General features: G+C 45.6%; 5 protein-coding genes across 5 annotated transcripts; 3 read left to right on the top strand and 2 right to left on the bottom strand.

Annotated features, from left to right (window-relative positions):
* Window positions 1-2,979: 2,979 nt before the first annotated feature.
* On the top strand, window positions 2,980-6,401 carry L203_104061 (uncharacterized protein; the record flags this gene model as incomplete). The annotated part of the gene is made up of 10 exons (XM_066213450.1): window positions 2,980-3,513; window positions 3,555-3,663; window positions 3,710-3,726; window positions 3,782-3,896; window positions 3,941-4,782; window positions 4,839-4,981; window positions 5,031-5,094; window positions 5,143-5,716; window positions 5,763-6,052; window positions 6,105-6,401. The coding sequence occupies 10 exons, from the start codon at window positions 2,980-2,982 to the stop codon at window positions 6,399-6,401; spliced, it is 2,985 nt and encodes a 994-aa protein (XP_066069547.1).
* Window positions 6,402-6,553: 152 nt separating this feature from the next.
* Window positions 6,554-9,528, bottom strand: L203_104060 (uncharacterized protein; the record flags this gene model as incomplete). The annotated part of the gene is made up of 10 exons (XM_066213449.1): window positions 6,554-6,963; window positions 7,023-7,305; window positions 7,370-7,531; window positions 7,592-8,029; window positions 8,082-8,412; window positions 8,466-8,662; window positions 8,713-8,787; window positions 8,835-8,955; window positions 9,026-9,151; window positions 9,203-9,528. 10 exons carry the CDS (start codon window positions 9,526-9,528, stop codon window positions 6,554-6,556), a joined length of 2,469 nt encoding a protein of 822 aa, XP_066069546.1.
* Window positions 9,529-9,691: 163 nt separating this feature from the next.
* On the top strand, window positions 9,692-12,211 carry L203_104059 (uncharacterized protein; the record flags this gene model as incomplete). Its single annotated transcript, XM_066213448.1, has 9 exons — window positions 9,692-9,748; window positions 9,794-9,846; window positions 9,897-10,081; window positions 10,133-10,584; window positions 10,630-10,776; window positions 10,829-11,611; window positions 11,673-11,857; window positions 11,922-12,055; window positions 12,111-12,211. 9 exons carry the CDS (start codon window positions 9,692-9,694, stop codon window positions 12,209-12,211), a joined length of 2,097 nt encoding a protein of 698 aa, XP_066069545.1.
* Window positions 12,212-12,870: 659 nt separating this feature from the next.
* On the bottom strand, window positions 12,871-16,169 carry L203_104058 (uncharacterized protein; the record flags this gene model as incomplete). The annotated part of the gene is made up of 6 exons (XM_066213447.1): window positions 12,871-13,448; window positions 13,497-13,674; window positions 13,722-15,003; window positions 15,054-15,516; window positions 15,560-15,757; window positions 16,019-16,169. The coding sequence occupies 6 exons, from the start codon at window positions 16,167-16,169 to the stop codon at window positions 12,871-12,873; spliced, it is 2,850 nt and encodes a 949-aa protein (XP_066069544.1).
* Window positions 16,170-16,470: 301 nt separating this feature from the next.
* L203_104057 (uncharacterized protein) lies at window positions 16,471-20,988 on the top strand (the record flags this gene model as incomplete). The annotated part of the gene is made up of 7 exons (XM_066213446.1): window positions 16,471-17,115; window positions 17,162-19,403; window positions 19,457-19,782; window positions 19,829-20,185; window positions 20,233-20,449; window positions 20,500-20,921; window positions 20,977-20,988. 7 exons carry the CDS (start codon window positions 16,471-16,473, stop codon window positions 20,986-20,988), a joined length of 4,221 nt encoding a protein of 1,406 aa, XP_066069543.1.
* Between the last annotated feature and the right edge of the window lie 104 nt (window positions 20,989-21,092).

The raw sequence follows: 21,092 nt of genomic DNA, 5'->3' as shown, positions 1-21,092 counted from the left end.
AGGACAATCTTTGGAGATACTCTCTCGTGTTGACCTATCTCCTACTCTCTGCGTTGAAATCAAGTGACTTGTCACCCATGGACACTATCAAGCAAATTCTGAATTCCTGTATTCCTGTTATACTATCCACTCCTTCCCAGCTTTTTCTCAACCTGTCAGCTTCTTCTTTGCTTACCGCCTTACTTTCAAAACCATCCCAAGCCGCACCAAGCTGCGTATTTTTCTCCAACCGTGTGCTGGCAAATGGATCCAATTCTGACATGAAAAAGTCCAACGTATACCCTTCACGTCAGAAATGACTATGTCGATTTACGATCGCTTTTATGAAAGCTTTTTGAAAACCTTCCACCGTTAACTCCTTGGATGTAACATTGCTGGAGAAGAGAAAGGGCATTGATGGTGACGGAAAAACATGTTATAATTTCATTTGATGGCACCGTTCCATATGTGGAAAGTGCAGTGACAAGAGCAAAAGAGAGATGTATTTTAATTTTAAAGTAAGAGTATATATAATAAATACATAAACTACATACACGGATCCAAAAGATGTTAATTAGCAAACTTAAAACATATTCATGAATGTATTTTCAACATTATGATAAATCGGATTCGAATTGCTCATGTTGTGAATATAATAATATAGTAAATGTTTGTGGCTGTAGGTTGATTGTACGCCTCTTGAGGATACAGGATTGTATACAAGTCGTCCAGCCCTGACATGGAACTTTTAGTCGTCTTACTACTACCAAAAATGAGAACAGTTCCGTCATCTTCCATTCGTTCAGTTAACTCAAGTATCTGATCATTGTGTTTTCAAGAGTGGTCAAGCAACGCATAGGTGTATTCTCTCATATATCGGTATTTCTTTAACCATAGGCGAGACTCACAAGATCAGAAGAAAGCATTCAGGCATACCGACCAGAGACCACCGTAAAATTTGACCATTGAAAGGATCAATAGGAAAGAAAATACGCTGGTGAGGGTGTCAGAGACAGGTCTCGTTAAAGACGCCTCTAATTCGCATCCATGCTCTTATCGTTGTGCAAGACGTAAAGCATTTCCTTCTGCGTCTTGCAGAACGATAGTCGAAAAGTAAAACAAATGGGCCAGCTCGCATATTCCTCGGATCAGGCGGATTATGACCATAACTCAGGAAGAGTCATATCATGTGCCGCTGTTCCCTTCTTGCGCGGAATCTAACCAAGTAATCGATCAAGGAATTGGCAGCAATATAAGAATAGGCGATGCCTATAGCTTTGACGAAGTCATGACAACTTGACGTTGATTAATATTGAACGAAAAAGAATGGTAACGATGTAATTTGAAAGAATTTGCGGTTAGCCATGTGAGCCACGATCACGCACTCTAACGAGCAAGTTGAATGAGAAGAAGACGCATTGGTGATCTTGTAGCCCAAAGTACTTGGTCGGGAACCTTTTCAACTAGCCTCGTCTCTTCCATAGCTGTCGCCCTACCAGCGTGAGTCGCAGCCAGTCACAAACACATCTGCAGCTTTTTATCAAACCTCTATCACGGGACAGAGTTGTATTTCTGATACGTTTCAAATCCTCGATAATGTTCAATTGTGATGCTACATGGCTTGAGAAGTCGACTTTCCTGGTACAACAGATGATGATTCTGAAGTCTTTCAATCTTCATCAAGATGCGCCCAGTCTACAACCAGCTCACTGCTGTTTGTCAACGCAAGAGATGTTCCCTGTGTTGAGCGTTTCTTTGACGACTTTTGGCCATTGCCATCCTCTGTGGGCAACGCAAGATAACAGAAAACTGGATGTAGCAGTGCCTACATATCCAGCAACCCTGCCAAAGCGTTACTACATCCCATGAGCTCAGCACAACCGCGCAAGTAGACCCATAACCAGATTCTGGGCAGAGAACAAGTCACCATGCTCTCCACCTCTTCCAACACTCATACACACCCTTAGAGTCGTATACAGGACCATCATAACCATGAGCATGGATAACAGCCACATAGTCGTCTATGGCTAACGTTCGCTACCCTTCCCATCACCATTCGCACAAAAAGAATGAAATAATGTAAACAACAAAGCTATAACATGTAAAATCAAAAATGGGTTATTCTCGAGCGGCGGCAATTGCCGCCGCTCGTCATGTATTGACGTGATAAAAAACAATTTCAACATAAAGATTACAAAACACGTCAAAAAGAAAGAAAGAAAAAAAGGAAAATTCATCATTTACAATTATACAATGTTTTTCAATATTCACCTATACTAATCCTTTCATCAAGAGAAATCCCAACGGGTAAGCACCAATGACGTTTCCTAGCAGCTCATGAAGTCTGTTTACAGCAAAGTAATACTCGGAGGGCATCATTCCCCTCTCACGGCCATCAAAAGTGCTCTCCTCCAAGCCAGCGCTCTTAATAGACAGCATATTCCTCCCTCAGTCTTGACCAACTCGTGCTCCCGTAAGAGTGACAAACCATCTTCAAGCACGTCTTCACATATGCAACGATGGTGCCATCGTTGCTCGTCCCGCCGCCGCCTTTGTTTGATCAGGAAGCAAAATGGAACGATGAAAGGACGAAAAGAATTGTTATGTCGGATGAAGAGACAGGCAAAAGGAGCAGAGGAGTAAGAAAGGGTGAGTTCGGGCTCTTTACGTGGGGCTGTTCTCAACTTCAGACTCTTGTTCAACTCTTTCAGTTGTTCGTGCGGAGCGGAGAACACAATGACCAATCCTTTGTGAGAGTGATATGTCGCAGTCTCATACTTGGGCGCTGCCATGGGATAAAACAAGCCCAGTTTTGAGTCTTTTTATTTTTCTCTTTCAACTCGCCAAAGACTTGTTTTCAGACACAACCAAGATTCGTTGGCAAGAATAGCGAGATTAAACTAAATACAAATCTTGGACGTTGATCTGGGCCATTTATTAATTTATAGATTCCGTGACTAGAAGGTCTATACTGACAAGTTGTCTTTGGCCATATTCACCATGTCGCTATCCAACACTCATATCTTGCCCAACCTCTACAACTCTCTCGCCACACCCCCGCTCTCTCCTGTCATTTCTGCGAAACAACATCACTCTGGGAAAATCCGTGTCAACACGGCGTGCACTACTCCTATCACATCGGGACAAAACTCGCCGTTGATTTTGCCTCGGATGGATGCCGTCAATGGCGTTGAAACACAACCGGCAATTCCCATACAACTGATCCAACCTGATGGGATACACGCTGCCAACGGGCTCGCGTCTGTCATTGATAAACCGTCTGGCGTGGTTTCTTCTCTTCCTCGCTCTTTGCAACCTACACAACACCCTCTCCTGGTTCCCGACGTTGACGGCAACGGCGAACCTATGCGCTTGACGCTTGCGACTGAAGTTGACTCGTTGACTAGAGAAAAGACTGGTAAGATGCCGGTACTTTCTCACTTGCTCAGCGTCGGCAACGGCCGAGTGCTAGGTCTGGCTGCCGACGATAGATATATCTATGCAGGATGCCAGAGCGCCGATAATGAGATAACTGTATGTCTTTTTTGCTGGATAGACTGCTGACTATTGACAAGGTGTTTTCGAGGACAAGTCTCCAGCCAATGTACCGTCTTCTTGGTCACAGTGGCAGTATTCTTGCTCTTCTTGTCATCAGCGACAAAAAATGGCTTATTAGTTCAAGTAGTGAGTTGCCACGTGTTGAAGCCAAATGATGGCTGATAGTGATTAGGTGCAGGTGATGTCAGGGTACGCTCGGGATTTTTTGGGCCCTAGATAAGATTGGCAAGCTGATTGATTGTAGATTTGGTCCACGGAGACTTTGGATCTCCTTTATGTTATTCATCCTTGCGATGATACGTCTGGGGGTATCTACTCGCTGGCATGGGACGAACGAGATAGTGGGACGCTCTATTTTGGTGAGTTGATCCTGCCAACTCGCCAGTCGCTAACGAAACACTAGGCTCGCAATCCGCAAGCATAGAGTGGGTAAATTTTGGCTTCCCTGATACAAAGAGACGTCGCACCATTTCTACTACGGCTAGCTCGACAGTAAAGCTTATGCCCAATGGCGGTGAGTCTGCCGCACGTTCAGGACCTTCTCAACGTACCGGTCGGTACAAGCCCCACAAGTTTTTCGATCGACCTCCTAAAGATATTTGCAGTGGTTGCTCGACCCCTTGCCCTGTCGCCCAGATATCAAGACCCACTTCTGCCAGGCGAGAAACTTTCTCAAAGTTTGACTTGGATCAAGTCAACACTACACTTTTGGAGCAAGAGAAGCCCGCTACAGAGTTTGAGGTCCCAGCAGAATGCCGTCTGGCCTTTGCCCATTATGGCTACGTCTACGCCATGCAAATTATCACTCGTCCCGATGGTCATAAGTGGTTGGTCAGTGGCAGTGGCGATTCCGATGTCAAGATCTGGGAATGTTTGCCTTCCGGTGGAATTACCTTCCTCAAGCAGCTTGATAATTTGAATGGTGGTGTCTTGTCTTTTGCGGTCCGCAATGACCTTTTGTACGCTGGACTTCAAGATGGCGAAATCGTCGTCTGCGACCTTGCAACCGGTGCATGTATCCGAACCATTGAAGCACACGAAAGCGATGTTCTTGCCATGTCTACTTTAGGGACAGATGTCTATACCGCCGCTGCTGATGGCAGAATACTACGAGTGAATGAGGAATTTGATTGTACGGCAGCATTTAAGGCCCACCATGGGGCTGTGATGAATGGTGTCGTCGTAAACAATTTAAAGGGAGATGGCTGGGAACTCATTACCAGTGGCACTGATTCTTATGTCAAGGTAGGTTTCCGTTGCCTGTCATTGTTTGCCGTTTTTGGCATACTGATTGAGAGTAGATTTGGCAAGTAGAGTCTCCTAAAGAGAGTATGCATGAAGGTCATGGTTCTGTAAATATGGAGTATGAGGGTGACATCATGCTTTATGCTTTGTCCAAGCTTGTCGCTGTTCCCACTATTAGTGACAATGCCCACCGAGAGAGGTCAGTTCATAACTCTTGCAAAGCAACTTTATGCTCATTGAAAGTGAAGCTGTCGACAGGGTGCGCATCTATTGAAAAATATTTTGTCTCAATTGGGCGCCTCGTCAGAGGTCGTAAGTACAATTCTTTGATACTTGATGAACCATTTTAACATAGCTTAGCTCTTTGGGGAACAAGGCCGTAATCCTTTGGTTCTTGCCACCTTTGCTGGTCAAGACACTGGTAAACCAAGAAAGCGTCTTCTCTTTTATGGACATTATGACGTTCAGCCCGCGACCGAAGGAGACTGGGCAACCAATCCTTGGGAACTTTCCGGCCGCAACGGCTACCTCTATGGTCGAGGCGTCACTGATAATAAAGGGCCCATCATGGCTGTTGCGTGTGCGGCAGCTACTTTGAGGCAAAAACGAGAGCTAAATTTGGACCTGGTGATGATCATTGAAGGTGAAGAAGAGGCCGGCTCTGGTGGGTTTGCATCAACTGTGAGAGAACACAAAGCCAAAATTGGTCACGTCGACGCTGTCCTCTTGTCCAATTCAACTTGGATTAACGAGGAAGATCCTTGTGTGGTGTTTGGTATGCGAGGCGTAGTGTATGCGAATCTGAGTGTAGAGGGTTATGATGACAATCTGCATAATGGCGTGGACGGAGGAGCAACAATTGAACCCATGTTAGATATGGTAAGGGTTTTGGGAGCTTTGTCTGATGCAAGAGGTGTCAAGCTCCCTGGCTTTTGTGAGTTCTCGTTAGAAGGGATGAGCAATACTAACACAAATGTTAGATGACTCTGTACGACCCGAAACACCAGAAGAAATATCTCTTCTCCGCGACGTCTCAAACGCCTCTGGCCGTCCACTCGATGAACTCATCCGCGTATGGCGCCAACCATCCTTTTCTATTGCCAACATAAACTCTTCGGGGTCCGCCAACAAAACAGTCATTCCCCGAAAAGTATCTGCAGACGTCTCAATGCGTTTAGTACCCAATCAGGATTTGGAAACTATTGTAGAGGGGTTAAAAAAGTTTTGTAAAGAGACATTTGACTCTTTAGGGTCTCCAAATGAGTTCAACGTTGGTCCTTTTTTACGATCTGGCCATGTTATCATGTTAACTTGCTGAATAGATTCAAGTCACCCACAAAGCGTCTTGGTGGCTTACCTCTCTTGAATCACCATATTTTAAGGCTCTTGAATCTTCTATCCAAGATGTTTGGGGCGTCAAACCACTCAAAATTCGGGAAGGTGGAACAGTTCCTACAGTTTTTTGGCTAGAAAAGGAATTCGGGGCACCTTGTGTGCATTTGCCATTAGGTCAGAGCTCTGATGCTGGTCATTTTGCGAATGAGAGAATAAGATTGTTGAATCTAAGGAATGGAAAGAGAGTTATAGAGGCATATCTTGCCAGGCTGGCTGATATTTGAACAAGGGGATATCAAATCTATGTTACATATTGAAATAACGTAAGTAAATGAGAAAATGTCCTTACACTGGGCATTATGCATGCAATTAAACACTGTTTGTAACATGCATATTTTTCTAAACATCGTAACCATCAACATTACAACGCCGTCATCTAGCTCACTTCCCTAACTAAACTGCCCACGAACTTTGAAGCAGGATCAGGGTCCTGTCTTGCCATCTCGGCCATGCTCAACAGCTTCTTGACACCAACAACCAAATCGCCCCTACCTTCTTCTCCAAACTTGACGTCCTTGAGCATGTTGATCACTCTCTGCATCTCTTCAGGTGTATTGAATAGTTGTACCTCTCTAAGACACCTCTCCACATGCTTGACAGAAGTGATAGGTGAGATGGGGATATCAGTGTCGAAAGCGGAGAGTATATCCATATCTGAGAGGATGGAACGATTAGAGATTGTAGCGAGAACCAGGAGGCGACGGTCTTTGGGTGGACGCTTGCCAAATAGAACGACAAGTGCCTGGAGAACGCTGTTGGAGAATCGAGGTCCAATAGGGTTCCAGTCTACTCAATCTCGTCAGCATCAAATCCTCTAATCAGAGATACTTTCGCGTAGAACGTACCAAGTAACCGTTCTAAGTTATCAACAACAATGACGCTTAAAGGACTTTTGTAACTATCCGCAAAGATCTTGTGTAATTGAGCAATTTTTTGAGACTCGTTAAAGCCCACCATCGCATCGGGGCTGATGATTTTTATGTATGGGAACTCTGAAGCAAGGGCTATTGTAGCTGCGAGAGCTGTCTTGCCTGCACCAGAGGGCCCGTGAAGTAAAACAGAGACAAGAGGGGTTCTGGTGGAAGTTCGAACTTGCTCCACAAGAAGTGCACCATCTTTGAGAATTTCCTGTATTTTGATATTTCAGCAAATAATGCTCTTCTTGTGATTATGTCCAAATTAAAGATCTTACATTGATACGAGCAGAGTAATGAATGATGCCGTTAGCTACGACTTGTTGAAGCTCTTCTTCTGAAACTCCGAACGCGGGCTGTACTTCTTCAAGAGCATGCATAAAATCAGCTCGACCAATTTTGATGTCTTCAATGTTTTCAAAAGAGGCAACAGTGCCAACCTATAATGGTATGATGAGAAGTGGGTCAAGTACCAAAATCTTACAGGGAAATGGACATACCTTGACATGCCTGTTGAATGCAAAACTAGTCGCACTTTTTGTTAAACCGCCCAGTTCAGCACCCGAGAAATTTTTTGTCAGAGTAGCAAGCTCTGCCATATCCACATCATCATCTAAAACACCATTGTTTCTCATTTTGATGGTATGAATGTTCAAAATCTGCAATCGTCCTTGTTCATCTGGCAGCGAGATTTCGATGTGAACTTCCAGTCTTCCAGGACGGAGAAGTGCCTCGTCAATCATATCCATACGATTGGTCATACCAATAATAAGCACATTGTTGAGTTGATCTACGCCGTCCATCTTGGACAGGAGTTGGTTAACAACAGAGTCACCAACACCGGTACCATTGTTGGTGGAACCTCTTTGTTTACAAATGGCATCGAGTTCATCAAAAATGATAATGTGAAGGCCACTTTCGTCGCCTTTCTCTTTTTGCTGAAGTCAGAATGTCAGATTTGACAATAAGACAAAACCAGAAACGACCTACTTCTTTCTCGGCATCAGCAAACAATTTTCTGATGTTCTCTTCACTCTGTCCAACAAACTTGTTAAGAATTTCGGGACCGTTCACTACTTTGGGCTCTCTTGCGTTCAACATCTTTCCAATCTGCCTTGCCATAAGGGTTTTTCCCGTACCAGGCGGGCCATAGAGGAGAATACCTTTGACGTGTTGAATACCAAGTTTATCGACAAGACCAGGAGGAAAGAGACGACTGGCAAACGCTCGTCGAAATATGGCCGCGAATTCAGTATCAAGACCACCTATTCCCATATCCTCAAATTTGAAGTTAGGAGCCAAGATGGCATTGGTAGGGCCGCTATACATATGTTAACCATGTTGTTTGTCTCTATCTCTGGTTTAAAGATTTACCGCTTGGAGCTATTATTAAGTTTGATGCCACTGGCAGGATCCTTGACCCAGATTATCTCCGTACCTTCCATGATTACGCCAGTCACGCCGACTTCACCATCAAGAGTTGAAACATTACGGACAGTCCCCTTGAGCTCGTGTCCACGATAGTCAAAGACGAGGGGTTGAAGAGGAGTCACAGGGAGAGAGGGAAAGGCCTATAAGCTTTGTTGGCTCTCAAAATCATCCTGATACAGAAAAGACTTGCATTGATGAATGCTTCGGCCATTTCCTCGCTGTCAAAGAGATCTCCAGTTTCTTTTCTCTTCAGCCTGAACCCGACCTATAGACTATCAGCAGGCATCTGATAACCGAGTCCGACACACGAACCTCTACCTCAACATTGCTTGCCCATTCAACTCGCGAAGTCTGTATAGGCTCGATGTCGACCGTCTCACCGACAGCAGACAAGCCCACCCATTGTCGAATGATCTTTGATGGACCAACATGGCTTGCAGGAAGAGTGCCAGTATTGTCGCGGCTGAGAAGACATCAGGAAGAGAATTGGAGCCATAGCTTACATGATAGAGAATATAAAGCGACCACGCAAATTGACAAATTCAATATCAGAAGAAAAGTCAGAAGGGTTAACCACTAAACGATTTGTCAAGGCAAGGCCGTCAGAAGGACAAGGCGCTATATTGAAGCTAATCATGTATGTCAATACTTGGAAATTCAATCCACAAACTACTACTGACATGCTTCGTCCCAAATCGCTTCGTGGCCGTTGGTGGCTCGCTTGTGGCTGGTGGCCATAGTTGCTGAAGGGCGCTTGGCTGTATTGACTGCCGCCTCCAGAGGTCATTCCATGCTGGTTCTGTTGTGGAGTATGCCTTTCTGGTGAGGTATAACCACCAGAGTTGCCGCCATAGGCATTCCTCGAAGGAGCAGGACTTTGTCGTGCTGGAGACGACGAGGCATGCGAGCTGTTGTCGGGAATGCTATCGTATAGCTGCCCGCTACCTCCCTGTGCTGCTCTTCTTGTTGTTGGTGCATTCGGATCGTTCCTCTTAAAAAAAGACATCTTTGAAGACAAGAGATGAAATTGAAATAGAAAAGGATAAAGAAGAATCAATGAATTCTGTGTTGGCACCTCCGCCGGGACTTTTATAAGCGTTTTTGTTGTTTTTTTTTTTGTTTTTTTAATACTCGTTTTCATCTTTCAACAACCATAATTGTCTATCAACATGCGCAGCGACGAAGAAGATGAAGAGGATGAGCTCTATGGGCATGAAGAGGAAGTCGTAGGTGGTGGTTTAGTTTTGTGGGCTCGGCTGACCAGCATGAAGGAGGAAGGAGTTGATGGAGATGAAGAGGATGCTGAAGGAGATGAAGCTTTAGAGTATGCTCGTGAAGAGGTGGGCGACTTGAGGAGCTTATGGCCTGCTGCAGGGAAGTGTCTGATGAAGAAGGCTCTGAGGACGATATGGAAGCAGATGACGATGACGAAGATGAGGAAGAAGATGATGCCGAAGGTGATGATGACGATGAAGAGAATAATGAAGAAGACGATGAAGATGGAAGCGGAGAGGAAGCTGAAGATGAAACAGCTGTCATGGATTATGACGACCAAGAAGGTTAGGTGTTGTATTTAGCTTTGACTGACCTCTACTGATGTTGCTGGCTAGGATCATTGCTTGCATCCCAAACGTCAAAGGCAAAGGTCAACCAAGCGGACTTACCGCCTCCGCCTCATATCATCAGACGCTCACTCTTCAAGCCTACGTTTACTACTATCCCCTCGTCATTATCAGTGGAAGCTATCGTTGGTATTCCACTACCAACTCCTGTTCACTCACTCGCCACGTCCACATGCCTCTCGTACCTCTTGGCGGGTGGTCAAGATGGTTTTGTAAGAGCATATGACTTTTGGGCAAGCGTTAACGGCTCACAACCGATGACTGCTCAACAAAGAAGTGTAGTCGGCCTAGGTGAAGGGGTCAACAAGGCCGGTGTGACAAGAGGATGGTGGGTAAGTGAAGTGGAGGGTATAACAGGAGGGACTTTAGCCAGCCGACAGGAACCTGTTTACAGTATGGCTTGTGAGGAGGACGCATTATGGGCGCTTACTGGCACTCAAGTAAGTCAGTATCCTATGACCTGAAAGGTGGTTTATCAACAACAGTCTGGACCTATAAATATGTTTACCCTGCGACATTCACCAGGAAATCATATCCATACATTAAAGGGCCATACAAATGTAGTGTCATGTATGACCTTGCTACCCGGGAAGAAAGGATTTATAAGTGGTTCTTGGGACGGTACCGTACGCGTACGTCTTCTGTCTGTATCAACTTCAGTCCTAACACGCACTTTCGATACAGGAATGGGATCTCAACACTGGTCAAACAGTTCGTACTTATCCTACTCATAAAGCTCAGCTTTCATCGATATCCCTTCGTCCAGTTGGACATGCCTATTCCTCATGCCCATCTCCTGGACTACAACGTAAAGATGGGAGAGATGCCAGTCCCAATCTTTCTATCTCGGTCGGCCCCGACTTTTTTGACAAAAAAGACACAAATTCTACGGAGAAGGTGGACAAAAAGACCGTCGAGACTACTACCATTGAAGAAAAAGTCAAGCCTGACGATAAGGAACAAGGCAAAGGAAAGGAGAACGACAAACCTGGTGTAGATGCCGACGTAGGCATGGCAGATTCCAAGTCTGCCACTTCTAACAATGTTGATTCTCTATTTGGCGACGATGACGCTGAAGGCGAGACAGCTACAACATCCATTTTACCCACAAACATACTTACTCCTCCATTAACCTTATCTACAAAACACAAATCTACTGGTCTGGTTTTACCTGGCCAACGGCCTATACCAGCTCCAGCATCGCATACTCAATCACAACCTCCATCATCTTCAGTTCCTCTTTTTGCGCCTCACATACCAAGTAGCGCCAACAAACAAGGGGCTGCAACCACCATTCCTGTTTTGAGTCGGACAAGTTGGGATTCTTATTCCGAAGATGTGTTGATGACCAGCTCGATGGATGGACAAATTGTTTTGTTGGATCGACGAGTTCCGAGTTATGAAGGAGCCAATACTGGAGTGGGGAGGTTATTGCCTGGAGAAAAAACTCCGCCTTGGTGCATGTCCGTAAGCGTTCCACTTCCTGCTTTTCTTTAGACAGAAAGAAACAAATTAACCAAAGATGAAGGCGTGTTGGTTATCTGACGGTAACCAGGTTTTGGCAGGCAGACGAAATGGTACAGTAGAAGTATGGGATGTCCGCAAAACATCCTCATCTTCTGCACCAAATTTGTTGCGTACTCTTCGAACTCCTACAGAGTCTGGTTCAGTTAGTTGTGTGGTTCCCTTTCCGGATGGTCGACATATAGCCACGTAAGTTCCTTCTCTTTTTGTTGAGAGAATATGGCGATAGGCTTACAGATAGGGGATAATGAAGGGCATCGCAAGACAATATCAGATTATGGAAAGTAGCTGAGCTTTTTCATCCTGAGGATTCTATTAAGAGAAGCAAAGCTCGAGCTCCATTTAAAATTATTGCAGGTCATCATGGTGGAACTGTATCGTCTATGAGTACATCCTCCATTACAAAGTTAAAGATGAAGCTAAACGGTGCTGGGAAAATCAGTTGTAGATCCAACCTGTCGGTTTTTAATTACTGCCAGCGGAGATAGAGGATGGGGAGGAGAAAGTACGAAAGCTGTACTCATACATGAAGTGAAGTGGTAGTTGAAGGATTGCAGAAAGCACAGCCTCTGCCCATGTGTCGGAATGGTCATGAGTGATTCCTACCGAATCTCTTGTCTGTTGACAAGGAGAAAAGAACCTATTACTTGCATAGGGTCACAATGCATTTATGCATCATTTGCTTGTGTTCACTTACCTTTTATTTCTGTTGTTTGGCATCTCAAAAAGGTAGACATAAGATCAAGAGTATGACGAATTGTGTCTGTACGTATTCAGCTTCAGTGCCTCATATTTTTTATTCACGTTAAGAGATTATCACATTGATAGTTTTAAATCCCAATCTTGAGAATGACAGACAAAGCTTTTTGCGCGGTTGCTCAGAAGGAGAATGCACTTTCAAAAACAATCTGCTCCAGAATATAAACAAGCGAAAGCGGATAGTCAATATGATGTTGAAGAAACATATGAAGAGAGTGCAAAATAGAATCTTGTGGTTTGTTCAACTATTTAAACGACATACTAAAAAATCAATGTTCTTTTTCTTTCAAGATTTGTTCTCCTGCAAAACCTTTTCTTTTCTCAAATTGAATGCGGCTTAAAATCACATAAAATCAACTATTGACCGGACTAAAGTACGCCCTCCCTCTACCCTCTCCGTCCTCTTTTGCCATTTTTAATTCTCCCACGCAGGAATGATTTCTTTACTGCTGCCAGTGATAGTTTCTGGCATAGTGACCATATTGTCCCCAGCCTTCGCCTCCGCCATAACCACCAGCACCTCCGTATGGATAGTTTCCGAAACCTTGCTGTTGCTGTTGTTGCTGAGGCATTTGGTTAGGTCCTCTTTGTTGAGCTTGTCCCGCTTGACCGGCAGATCCTCCAGCAGTGACATTAGCACCAGTGGCTGGAGTAGGGTTTTGAGACGGCTGAGCGGAAGCAGATGTAACCTTGAAGTCTTCTGGAGAGTTTTGAGACCGAACACCTGGGTTCACGCCCAAGAAGCCGTGCAATCCTTGTTGACCGTAACTCTGGCTTTGTTGCTGAGATTGCTGAGTCTGTTGAGTTTGAGGAGTAGGTTTGGAATCATACCTTCCCAGAGCGCCAAAAGACTCATCATTATTGAAAGTGGGATAGGAAGGAGGAGCACCGTAAGGTGATTGTGTTGTTTGGGGTTGCTTTGAGGGAATAGGCGCAGGAGGTTGAGGAGCGGGTTGGCCATAGAGATTGCGCCCAGCAAGCGGGTAGTATTGAGCAAAGCCAGCCTGAGGCGCTTGGCCATCTATAGGATCTGTTAACTTACGCTTAAGCTTTAACTGAATGTACTTACACTGATAGTAAGGATTGTATGGGCCCTGTTGGTAATAACCCATGTTGCCCATACCAGAGTAGTACCCACTTCCCTGGTGGGGCAATTGGCTAGGAGCAGCAGGATGAGATGGAGTACCTGCGTTTTTGGATTCATCTACAGGGGGACGAGGGTAGCCAGAATTATAGTTATCGTAAGACTGTCTTTCGTCAGCATCACTACACTATTCTTTAAAACAAAACTTGCTCGATGTGCGGCAGCATAAGGGTCAGCACCTTGGTGTTGATTCTGCTGACCCAAAAATCTGGATTGACTAAAGGCACCAAATGGTTCGTAGGGGCTATTTGCTTGTTGGGACGTTTGCGTCTGTGGTTGTCCCTGGGAATGTTGAGTCTGTCCTTGGGGCTGTTGAGCTTGTTGCTGTGGTTGAGGCTGCTCCTGTTGGGATTGAAGTGGAGCCTGCGCTTGAGACTGGCCTTGTTCGCCTTGGCTCTGAGAACCGACAGGAGTGTAAAAGTCTCTATAAAATTGGCTTTGAGGTTGCAAACTATGATCGGGTTGAGTAGTCTGAGTCTGAGTCTGAGCCTGAGCCTGAGCTTGAGCTTGAGCTTGAGCTTGAGCCTGAAGATACTGATAAGATTGCATTTGCTGCTGAAGCGCAGCATGAGGAGCAGGAGAGGCGAAGGAAGGTTGTGCATTTGGCGTGCCATAGATTTGGGTTGCTTGAGCAGGAGGTTGAACAGGCGCATGCTGTGTAGATGGCTGATTATGAGTAATGGGAGAAGTAGATGATTGAGATGACACAGGAGCCTTTGATTGGGATTGAACAGGCTGGATTAGAACCTGAGTCTGAGGAGCAGAAGATACTGGCTGAACGAGAACCTCTTGCTTAGATTCTGGAGTAAGAGAGTCAACCCCGTCACCACCTAAACCGCCAAAGCTCAAGCTTCCGAATTGCATCTCAACACCAGCTAATCCACCAATCTTTGAGGGCAAGACGACACCCTGGCCCTCAGCTTCTTTGTATCTCTGTGCGGCTCGCGAATTTGATCTGGGAGCAATTTGAGCCTGGATACTAGGAGCAACTTTAACGGCGACAGATGCAAATCCTGGGGGACCTTGATATATCTGAGCAGGCTCAGGCTCAGATGCGGGTGGTGGCACAGACTCGACAGTCCAGTCAGGTTGGGCCCCAGAGCCAGCAATGGCAGGGTCCGTCTCCCATTGGTCATCTTGAGCATCAGCTACAGGCGTGGACTCTTGAGGAATTGGTACATCTTTTAGCTTTTCAAGTTTAGCGATGCCAGCAGATTCAATAATGATCTCAGTCTCAGCCTCAATCTCTTTCTGGTTAGGAACGTCACCCCATGCGTTGACGGAAACAGTAGTCTTGTCGTCAAAGGTTTCTGGCGTCACTTCAAAAGAACCTCGTGCGACGAGTTGATCTGAAGTGACAGGTGTAGGTTCAACTTTAGGCTCAGGGGCAACAGGCACAATAGATGGAACTGGCTTGGGTTTTTCTACAGGTCTGTATCCATCGTATTAGTATCGAGCCCTGTTCATGCCAATGATGCTCACTTGGCAATCTGTGCCCAAGTCAATTTTGGCTTTGCAGCAGGACCAGGAGGCACAGTAGACTTTGCAACTTTCGGAGCTTTTTCTGCACTCCATCCTGATTTCACTGCTTTCTCCACCTCTCGTTGGGCAGGCGCATCACCCCATCCACCAGCACTTGCAAGTTCGTCGGCCTTTCTCTGTCCAAGCGTGGGCTTGTTATCACTTTTCCATAACTGGGAAGTTGGCTCTTGATCTAGACTGCCATCATCATGAGAGATGCTCTCGCTTGCACCAGAGGTAGCAAGCTCCTCATCTGGCCCACCGGTTTTGACGCCATTGATATCATTGGTAGCTGAAGCATCTGCCTGGGTATTGGAAGCAGCGGCATCGGCAGAAGATCCCCAGGCATTATTGGTGGTATTGCTGTATCCACCACGGCCACCTCGAGAACCGCCACGTCCCCCGCGACCGCCTCGGGAAGGTTCTACACGTGCTTAACGTTTTTCAAGGTGAGCTAACCAACTCACCTCCACCACGACCTCCTCGCCCACCGCGACCGCCTCGCCCACCACGGCCGCCCCTTGTCGCCTTGCTATCAAAGCCAGCGCTGAATTTGGACTCGGCAGAATCAACCCAACTTCCATCATGTCTGGGAGCAGAAGCCTTCTCTTTAGGCTTGGCGACCTTGCGCTTTGCACCTGCTGTTGTGAACTGCTGAGCGCGACCTAAGATATCGACTAGTCAATATATCTAAAAGTTTGAAAATGTACACATTGCAGTATCGTGAAAAAGGCCCTTTAGGCATCTTAACACATTCAGCAAACGCGAGCATACAGAGCATGCAACAAGTGACCTGCTGGGATGCTTGTTTCCACATGCAATGACAACCCAGCAATACGTTGGACGCCACTTTAGGTTCTTTCAACTCTCTTCTCGTGACCCTCGCTCTGTCATACACGGCGCACTACAGTCCATCTCATACTCACCTTCTGTGATCAGTATGACTGCCTCCTCGAGATTACCCTTTGCATCTTGCAATGTGAAAAGGAGATCTTGGTTGTTCCAATCAGGGAAAATTGCTTGAAGACTGCCCAGTTGCTGCGAGAACTTTTGCTGGAGCTGATCAACTGAGCTCATGGTGTGGGAGGGCGAGAGTAGGATAACGGAATAGGTTTATTGTAATAAAACAGTGAAAGTAAAGAAAGAAAAAACAAGGAAAAAGTGTAGAAGTGATTTGAGGAAATACAAGAGAAGCGTGACGGATAATGCCACGTGGCGAGCTGCCACACTATAGCCTCTTTCCATAGCCCGATAGATTCCGCATCACACGTGGAAAACACGTGCTCTCATGTGAGCAGATATCATTACATAATCATTTAATTGCATTCTTATCTTATTATTACACTGTGTTCTTTCCGTCTCACATCGACAACCAACGATGGAAGAATCCCAACAAGAATATGAAGACCACCTGGAATCTTTTTGGGTCAGAGCAAGGTTTGATTTTATTGCCAACGATGCTAGCGCACTCTCCTTCAAAGCTGGAGATATTATCCAAGTCTTTTCCCGCTTAGAGAGCGGCTGGTGGGATGGCATGCTCGAAGGGAGACGAGGCTGGTTTCCTTCAAACTATGTCGAACAGATATCAGAAGAAGACTTAATTCCGGAAGATTTAGTGGAAGAGGTCAGGCAAAATGAAGAAGGCGATATTCTCAATGTTGATGACGTTTTGAGAGGTCAATGGGGTGACAACTGGGGTGAAGACGACTTTGGCCAGCTAGCTGAAGAAATGATAGACGCAAATGGGGACAATAATGATGACCGCGACGGGCTAGGGTTTATGAGGGGAGCTCAGAGGCAAAGACAAAGAATTCAGGATCCTACCAGCATGGACGAATTTGGTTTTGTTCCTCGGTCAGAAGAACCCGTCCGGGAAGTAACTATAAAGGCTACTTCTTCAGCTCCTGTTCTTGTTCAACAGGCGACTTCTGGATATGTTGAGGCAGAGCCAAAGACGCCTCAAAGTATTGATTCGGAGCAAGGTGAAGATGCATGGATACCTTCCATTACTCCGGATGGCCAGGTATGTACTGCCCGTATGTCCTTTTATCTGGCTGAAACTTTGGCAGGTATACTACCATAATATTCAGACAGGCGAGGATTCGTGGGAAATACCAGCTTCTCCCTTGCTTGACAATTCGTCGGACCTCTATGCCCAATCAGATGAACAATTCTTTGCTTCAATGTCTTCTCTTCCTATTTCGTCATTGCCATCCGCAGAGAATTCCAAGGATGCAGGGTTTATCGCACCTCCAAGAGGACAAGATGACCTTCCGTATCCCTGGATTGCCAAACTGAGTGACGATGGTAGGGAATGGTTTTATCACAATCGCTTGACTGGGCAAACACAAAAAGATAAACCCAAAGGAGGCGATGCGGAAAGTGTGAATATAGTTGAAATGACTCGTAACCTCTCTCTTTCCACTCCACCTCGCCCTCGTCAATCTTTTATTGCTACTCGAAGAAATTTAGAAGAATGGGCATCTAAAACGGCTGCCGTTTTACACGCCTCTGCAAAACCTACCGATCCCCCGACTATGGAAATTTTGCTTGACTTCATTCAAGACGCTCTTCGTGAGATCTTAGAGTCTACGGTCGCAGGCTCTGCGGCTGAGGAAGAATTATCTCGAGCAACCGACCTGGGCTCACCCACCGGCATTGCTTCAGCGCTCCTTCGTGAAGAAGGCGCTAAGGAAGGACTCTTGTTTTCATACTATGCCATTCTATCTTCTATTCGCGATCTTCTCATCTCATTTGGATACGTTGGTCCTCTTGAATTATGGCCAGACATGCCACGTCCGTCATGGACAAATGACCTTACACTTGTAGGATCTATTGGTGTCCTCTCAAGCTCTGTTCATTCTGCCATGACTTACAAGAGAAAGCCTGAGAGCAGTTTATCAATATGGTCAGAAGTACTGCGAAGTGCTGGGAAACTCCGCGACATCACCACCAATCTTCCCAGTCTCATCTTCAGAAACATTGAAAGCGATGGAAATCTTGAGCTAAAGACCGGAAAGCGGACGACGGGTTACTTGTCATTTCCAGAGTCGCTTGGCGAAGTACTGGGCGGGCAATGGGGTTTTGGCAAGTCAGAAACAGGCTGGCTAGTGTTAGGACAGGATGTTGTAATCGAATGCCAAAGATTAAAGAGGTTGTATGATGAAGCTCTGTCAAACTTTTCTAGCGTTTTTTCTTCTAAATCTCCCAACAATACCGACAGCGAAGCCGAATCCGAAGCTTTCCTATTACTACTCCGTGCCCTTCAAAGATATCATACGAAGGTTTATGAGATTGACATTGCTGCCGAGATAGATGTTGATGGTGATTTGGGAGACTGGCCACAGGGCTATCAACCTAGAAAAGATGATCTAGAAGAGTACGGACATCTTGTTCAGCAAGCGTGTCTTGCTTTGAAAGACTTGGATGAGGCCATGGAGAAAATGAATGAGATGGCCATAGGGATGTACAGTACCCTTTCGTGGAACATGCAGGGCTTAGAAGATCAATTGGAAAGACTGAGTGTGGCAGTCAATACGGCTTTTAGAGCTTTGCCGACACTTTTAGTCATCTCGCGAGAACAACGCGCCGCGAACGAGCAAGGGCTTATCAGAGGTCAACTCGGATGGAGATCACCCAAACATATACTACAAAATGTTCCTGAACATACCCGCCCAGAATCTTTAGCGTCAACAGCATCTAGAAGTTCGAGAATAAGCGATGTGATGAAACGAAAGACAAAAGGTTTGGAAGATGAAGTTTTCCTGCCACAATACGGACTTGTAGACTTACCAGGGGACTATGTCAACAACAGCCAGTCTTCTTTACCCCATCATCGTTCTGCATCCTCTTCCAGTACGTCACTCGCCTATCAGGAATCAGATGGGCATTCTTTGAAAGGTAACCGTTCATCCATTTTACGGGCGTTTAGAAGAAACCGTCCAGGTTCCAATGCTCTAGATGATGGACCAAAAAGCAAAGGCACAGGGACAAGTAAGAAACTCGCGAAGTTGTTGGGTGAAGATGTCTCGCAAATAGCTGTTGTCACTGTTCCTCCGCCTCATTCACACTCTCATTCACTGAGCCAACCTCATCATCTTGCAGGCCCACCACCGACCCAGCCCCTTCATTCTATACAGGCTCAGCCACTACATGCTACTCAACAAATAGGTCCTCCGGCACCGCCTGAGACACCGTGGTATATGATGGATGATTATGTTCCTGGAGAAATAATCTTCGACGATAAAGGAGCGGTTAAGGCAGGGACATTGAGAGCTTTAGTTGTTCGTCTAACTAGTCATAGTATTACAGGTCTGTCACTGGGTTCGTTATGGCTCTGGTAGCATGCTAATGATCGTGAATAGATACACCATTCTTCCAGGCATTCTTGTTGACTTTTCGCTCATTCACTAATGCTTCTGAACTTTTCGAGCACCTACAAGATCGTTACTTCCTTCCTCCGCCGTCTCATCTCGCCCCGGAACAGTTTGAAGAATGGAGGAATAAAAAGAAATGGTACATCCAGCTGCGTGTCGTAAATGCGCTGAGGCAATGGTTTGAAAAACACTTCTTGAGAGCGACAGATGAGAGTGTATTGGACCGTGTAGAGGACTTGGCTGGAAGAATGAGAGAAGAGAATGATAGAGCAGAGTTGATGAGTAAGCAGTTGTTGCAGCTTGTTGCTAAGCGTGTACGTTCTTCTCAAGTTTGACATAAAAAATCTCATGAGAGTATAGCGACAATGCGATCCCGAGCAAATGCCTTCTGGGTTGTCAGGCATCAACCTCTCTCCACCTGCACCACTTGTTCCGAGGGTCACAGGTCGTGCTATCAAGCTGACTGATATCCCTCCACTTGAAATTGCACGTCAACTCACCATTCTCGAGTTTGGACTTTTCCAAAACATCAAACCCAATGAGTTTTTATCCAAGATCTATCAAGATGATCACAGCTCTCGATTGTTGGCACCCAATGTGAGAAGGGTGATTTTCACAGCCAATACAATGGCTGGTTGGGTTGCATGGGAGATTTTGGCATGTAGAGACGTGAAGCTTCGTGCGCAAATCATGAAAATCTGGATTCAGGTGGCTGTTGTATGTCTTTAGTGTTTATGTGAGGCTAGCGCTGACAGAGAGTCAAGGAGTGTCGAAATTTAAACAATTTTTCATCATTGGCTGCCATTTCTGCCGGACTCAACTCTGCTCCTATATCGAGATTGCGTCGTACGAAAGAATTATTATCTGCTAAGACACAAGCTCTCAAGGCTGAATTAGATAAAGCAATGGATTCTAGTAAAAATTTCTCCAATTATAAAGAAATGCTGAAAACTATTAACCCTCCTTGTGTTCCTTTCCTCGGTACGGCCACTGTTGTAGGACAGAAAAAATATGTGTTGACAGGCTCATAGGATTTTATCTTACAGCTTTAACTTTTATTGAAGACGGAAACAAGAGCTTCATCAAACCAGGGGCCCCCACAAAGGGTAATCCTTTCCCACCATTAGCATCCTCTAGCTCTCTTGCAACTTCTCACGGCCCATCATCCTCTAGTCCGAATCCTGTCTCTGGGACAGGCGCTGGCGAACAAGAAATCATTCCTACCAAACCACTTATCAACTTCTTCAAGCGCAGCCTGTCTGCTGAGATCTTACGTGACATAGCGCAATACCAATCACAACCTTATCGACTTGCCAAATCACGTGTAGTTCAAGATTGGATAGCTAACGAGTTTGATCATGTAGAGAAGGCTGGAGATCTATACGATCTGAGTGTGGAGGTGGAGCCAAGGGAAAAGGAAGAGGAGAGGATAACGAGGATGCTGCATGATTCTGTGAGCTTGCTCGGTAATTTTGTCTTTTCAAGGTCTAACAATGATGTGGGCATAGGGATTTATATGACGCCAATAATGAACGATGAGTGATGATACAAAGGGACTAGAAGACTATCGCTAGGTGTCATTGAAAATGTGTGTTACGTACATAATGTGAGGTTTTCTTGGTCT

The sequence above is a fragment of the Cryptococcus depauperatus genome, chromosome 4, assembly GCF_001720195.1.
Source record: "Cryptococcus depauperatus CBS 7841 chromosome 4, complete sequence".
In the NCBI taxonomy this organism is placed as follows: Eukaryota; Fungi; Basidiomycota; class Tremellomycetes; order Tremellales; family Cryptococcaceae; genus Cryptococcus; species Cryptococcus depauperatus.
Note: the sequence above shows the minus strand (reverse complement) of the source record. Positions and strands in the feature narration are given on the sequence as shown.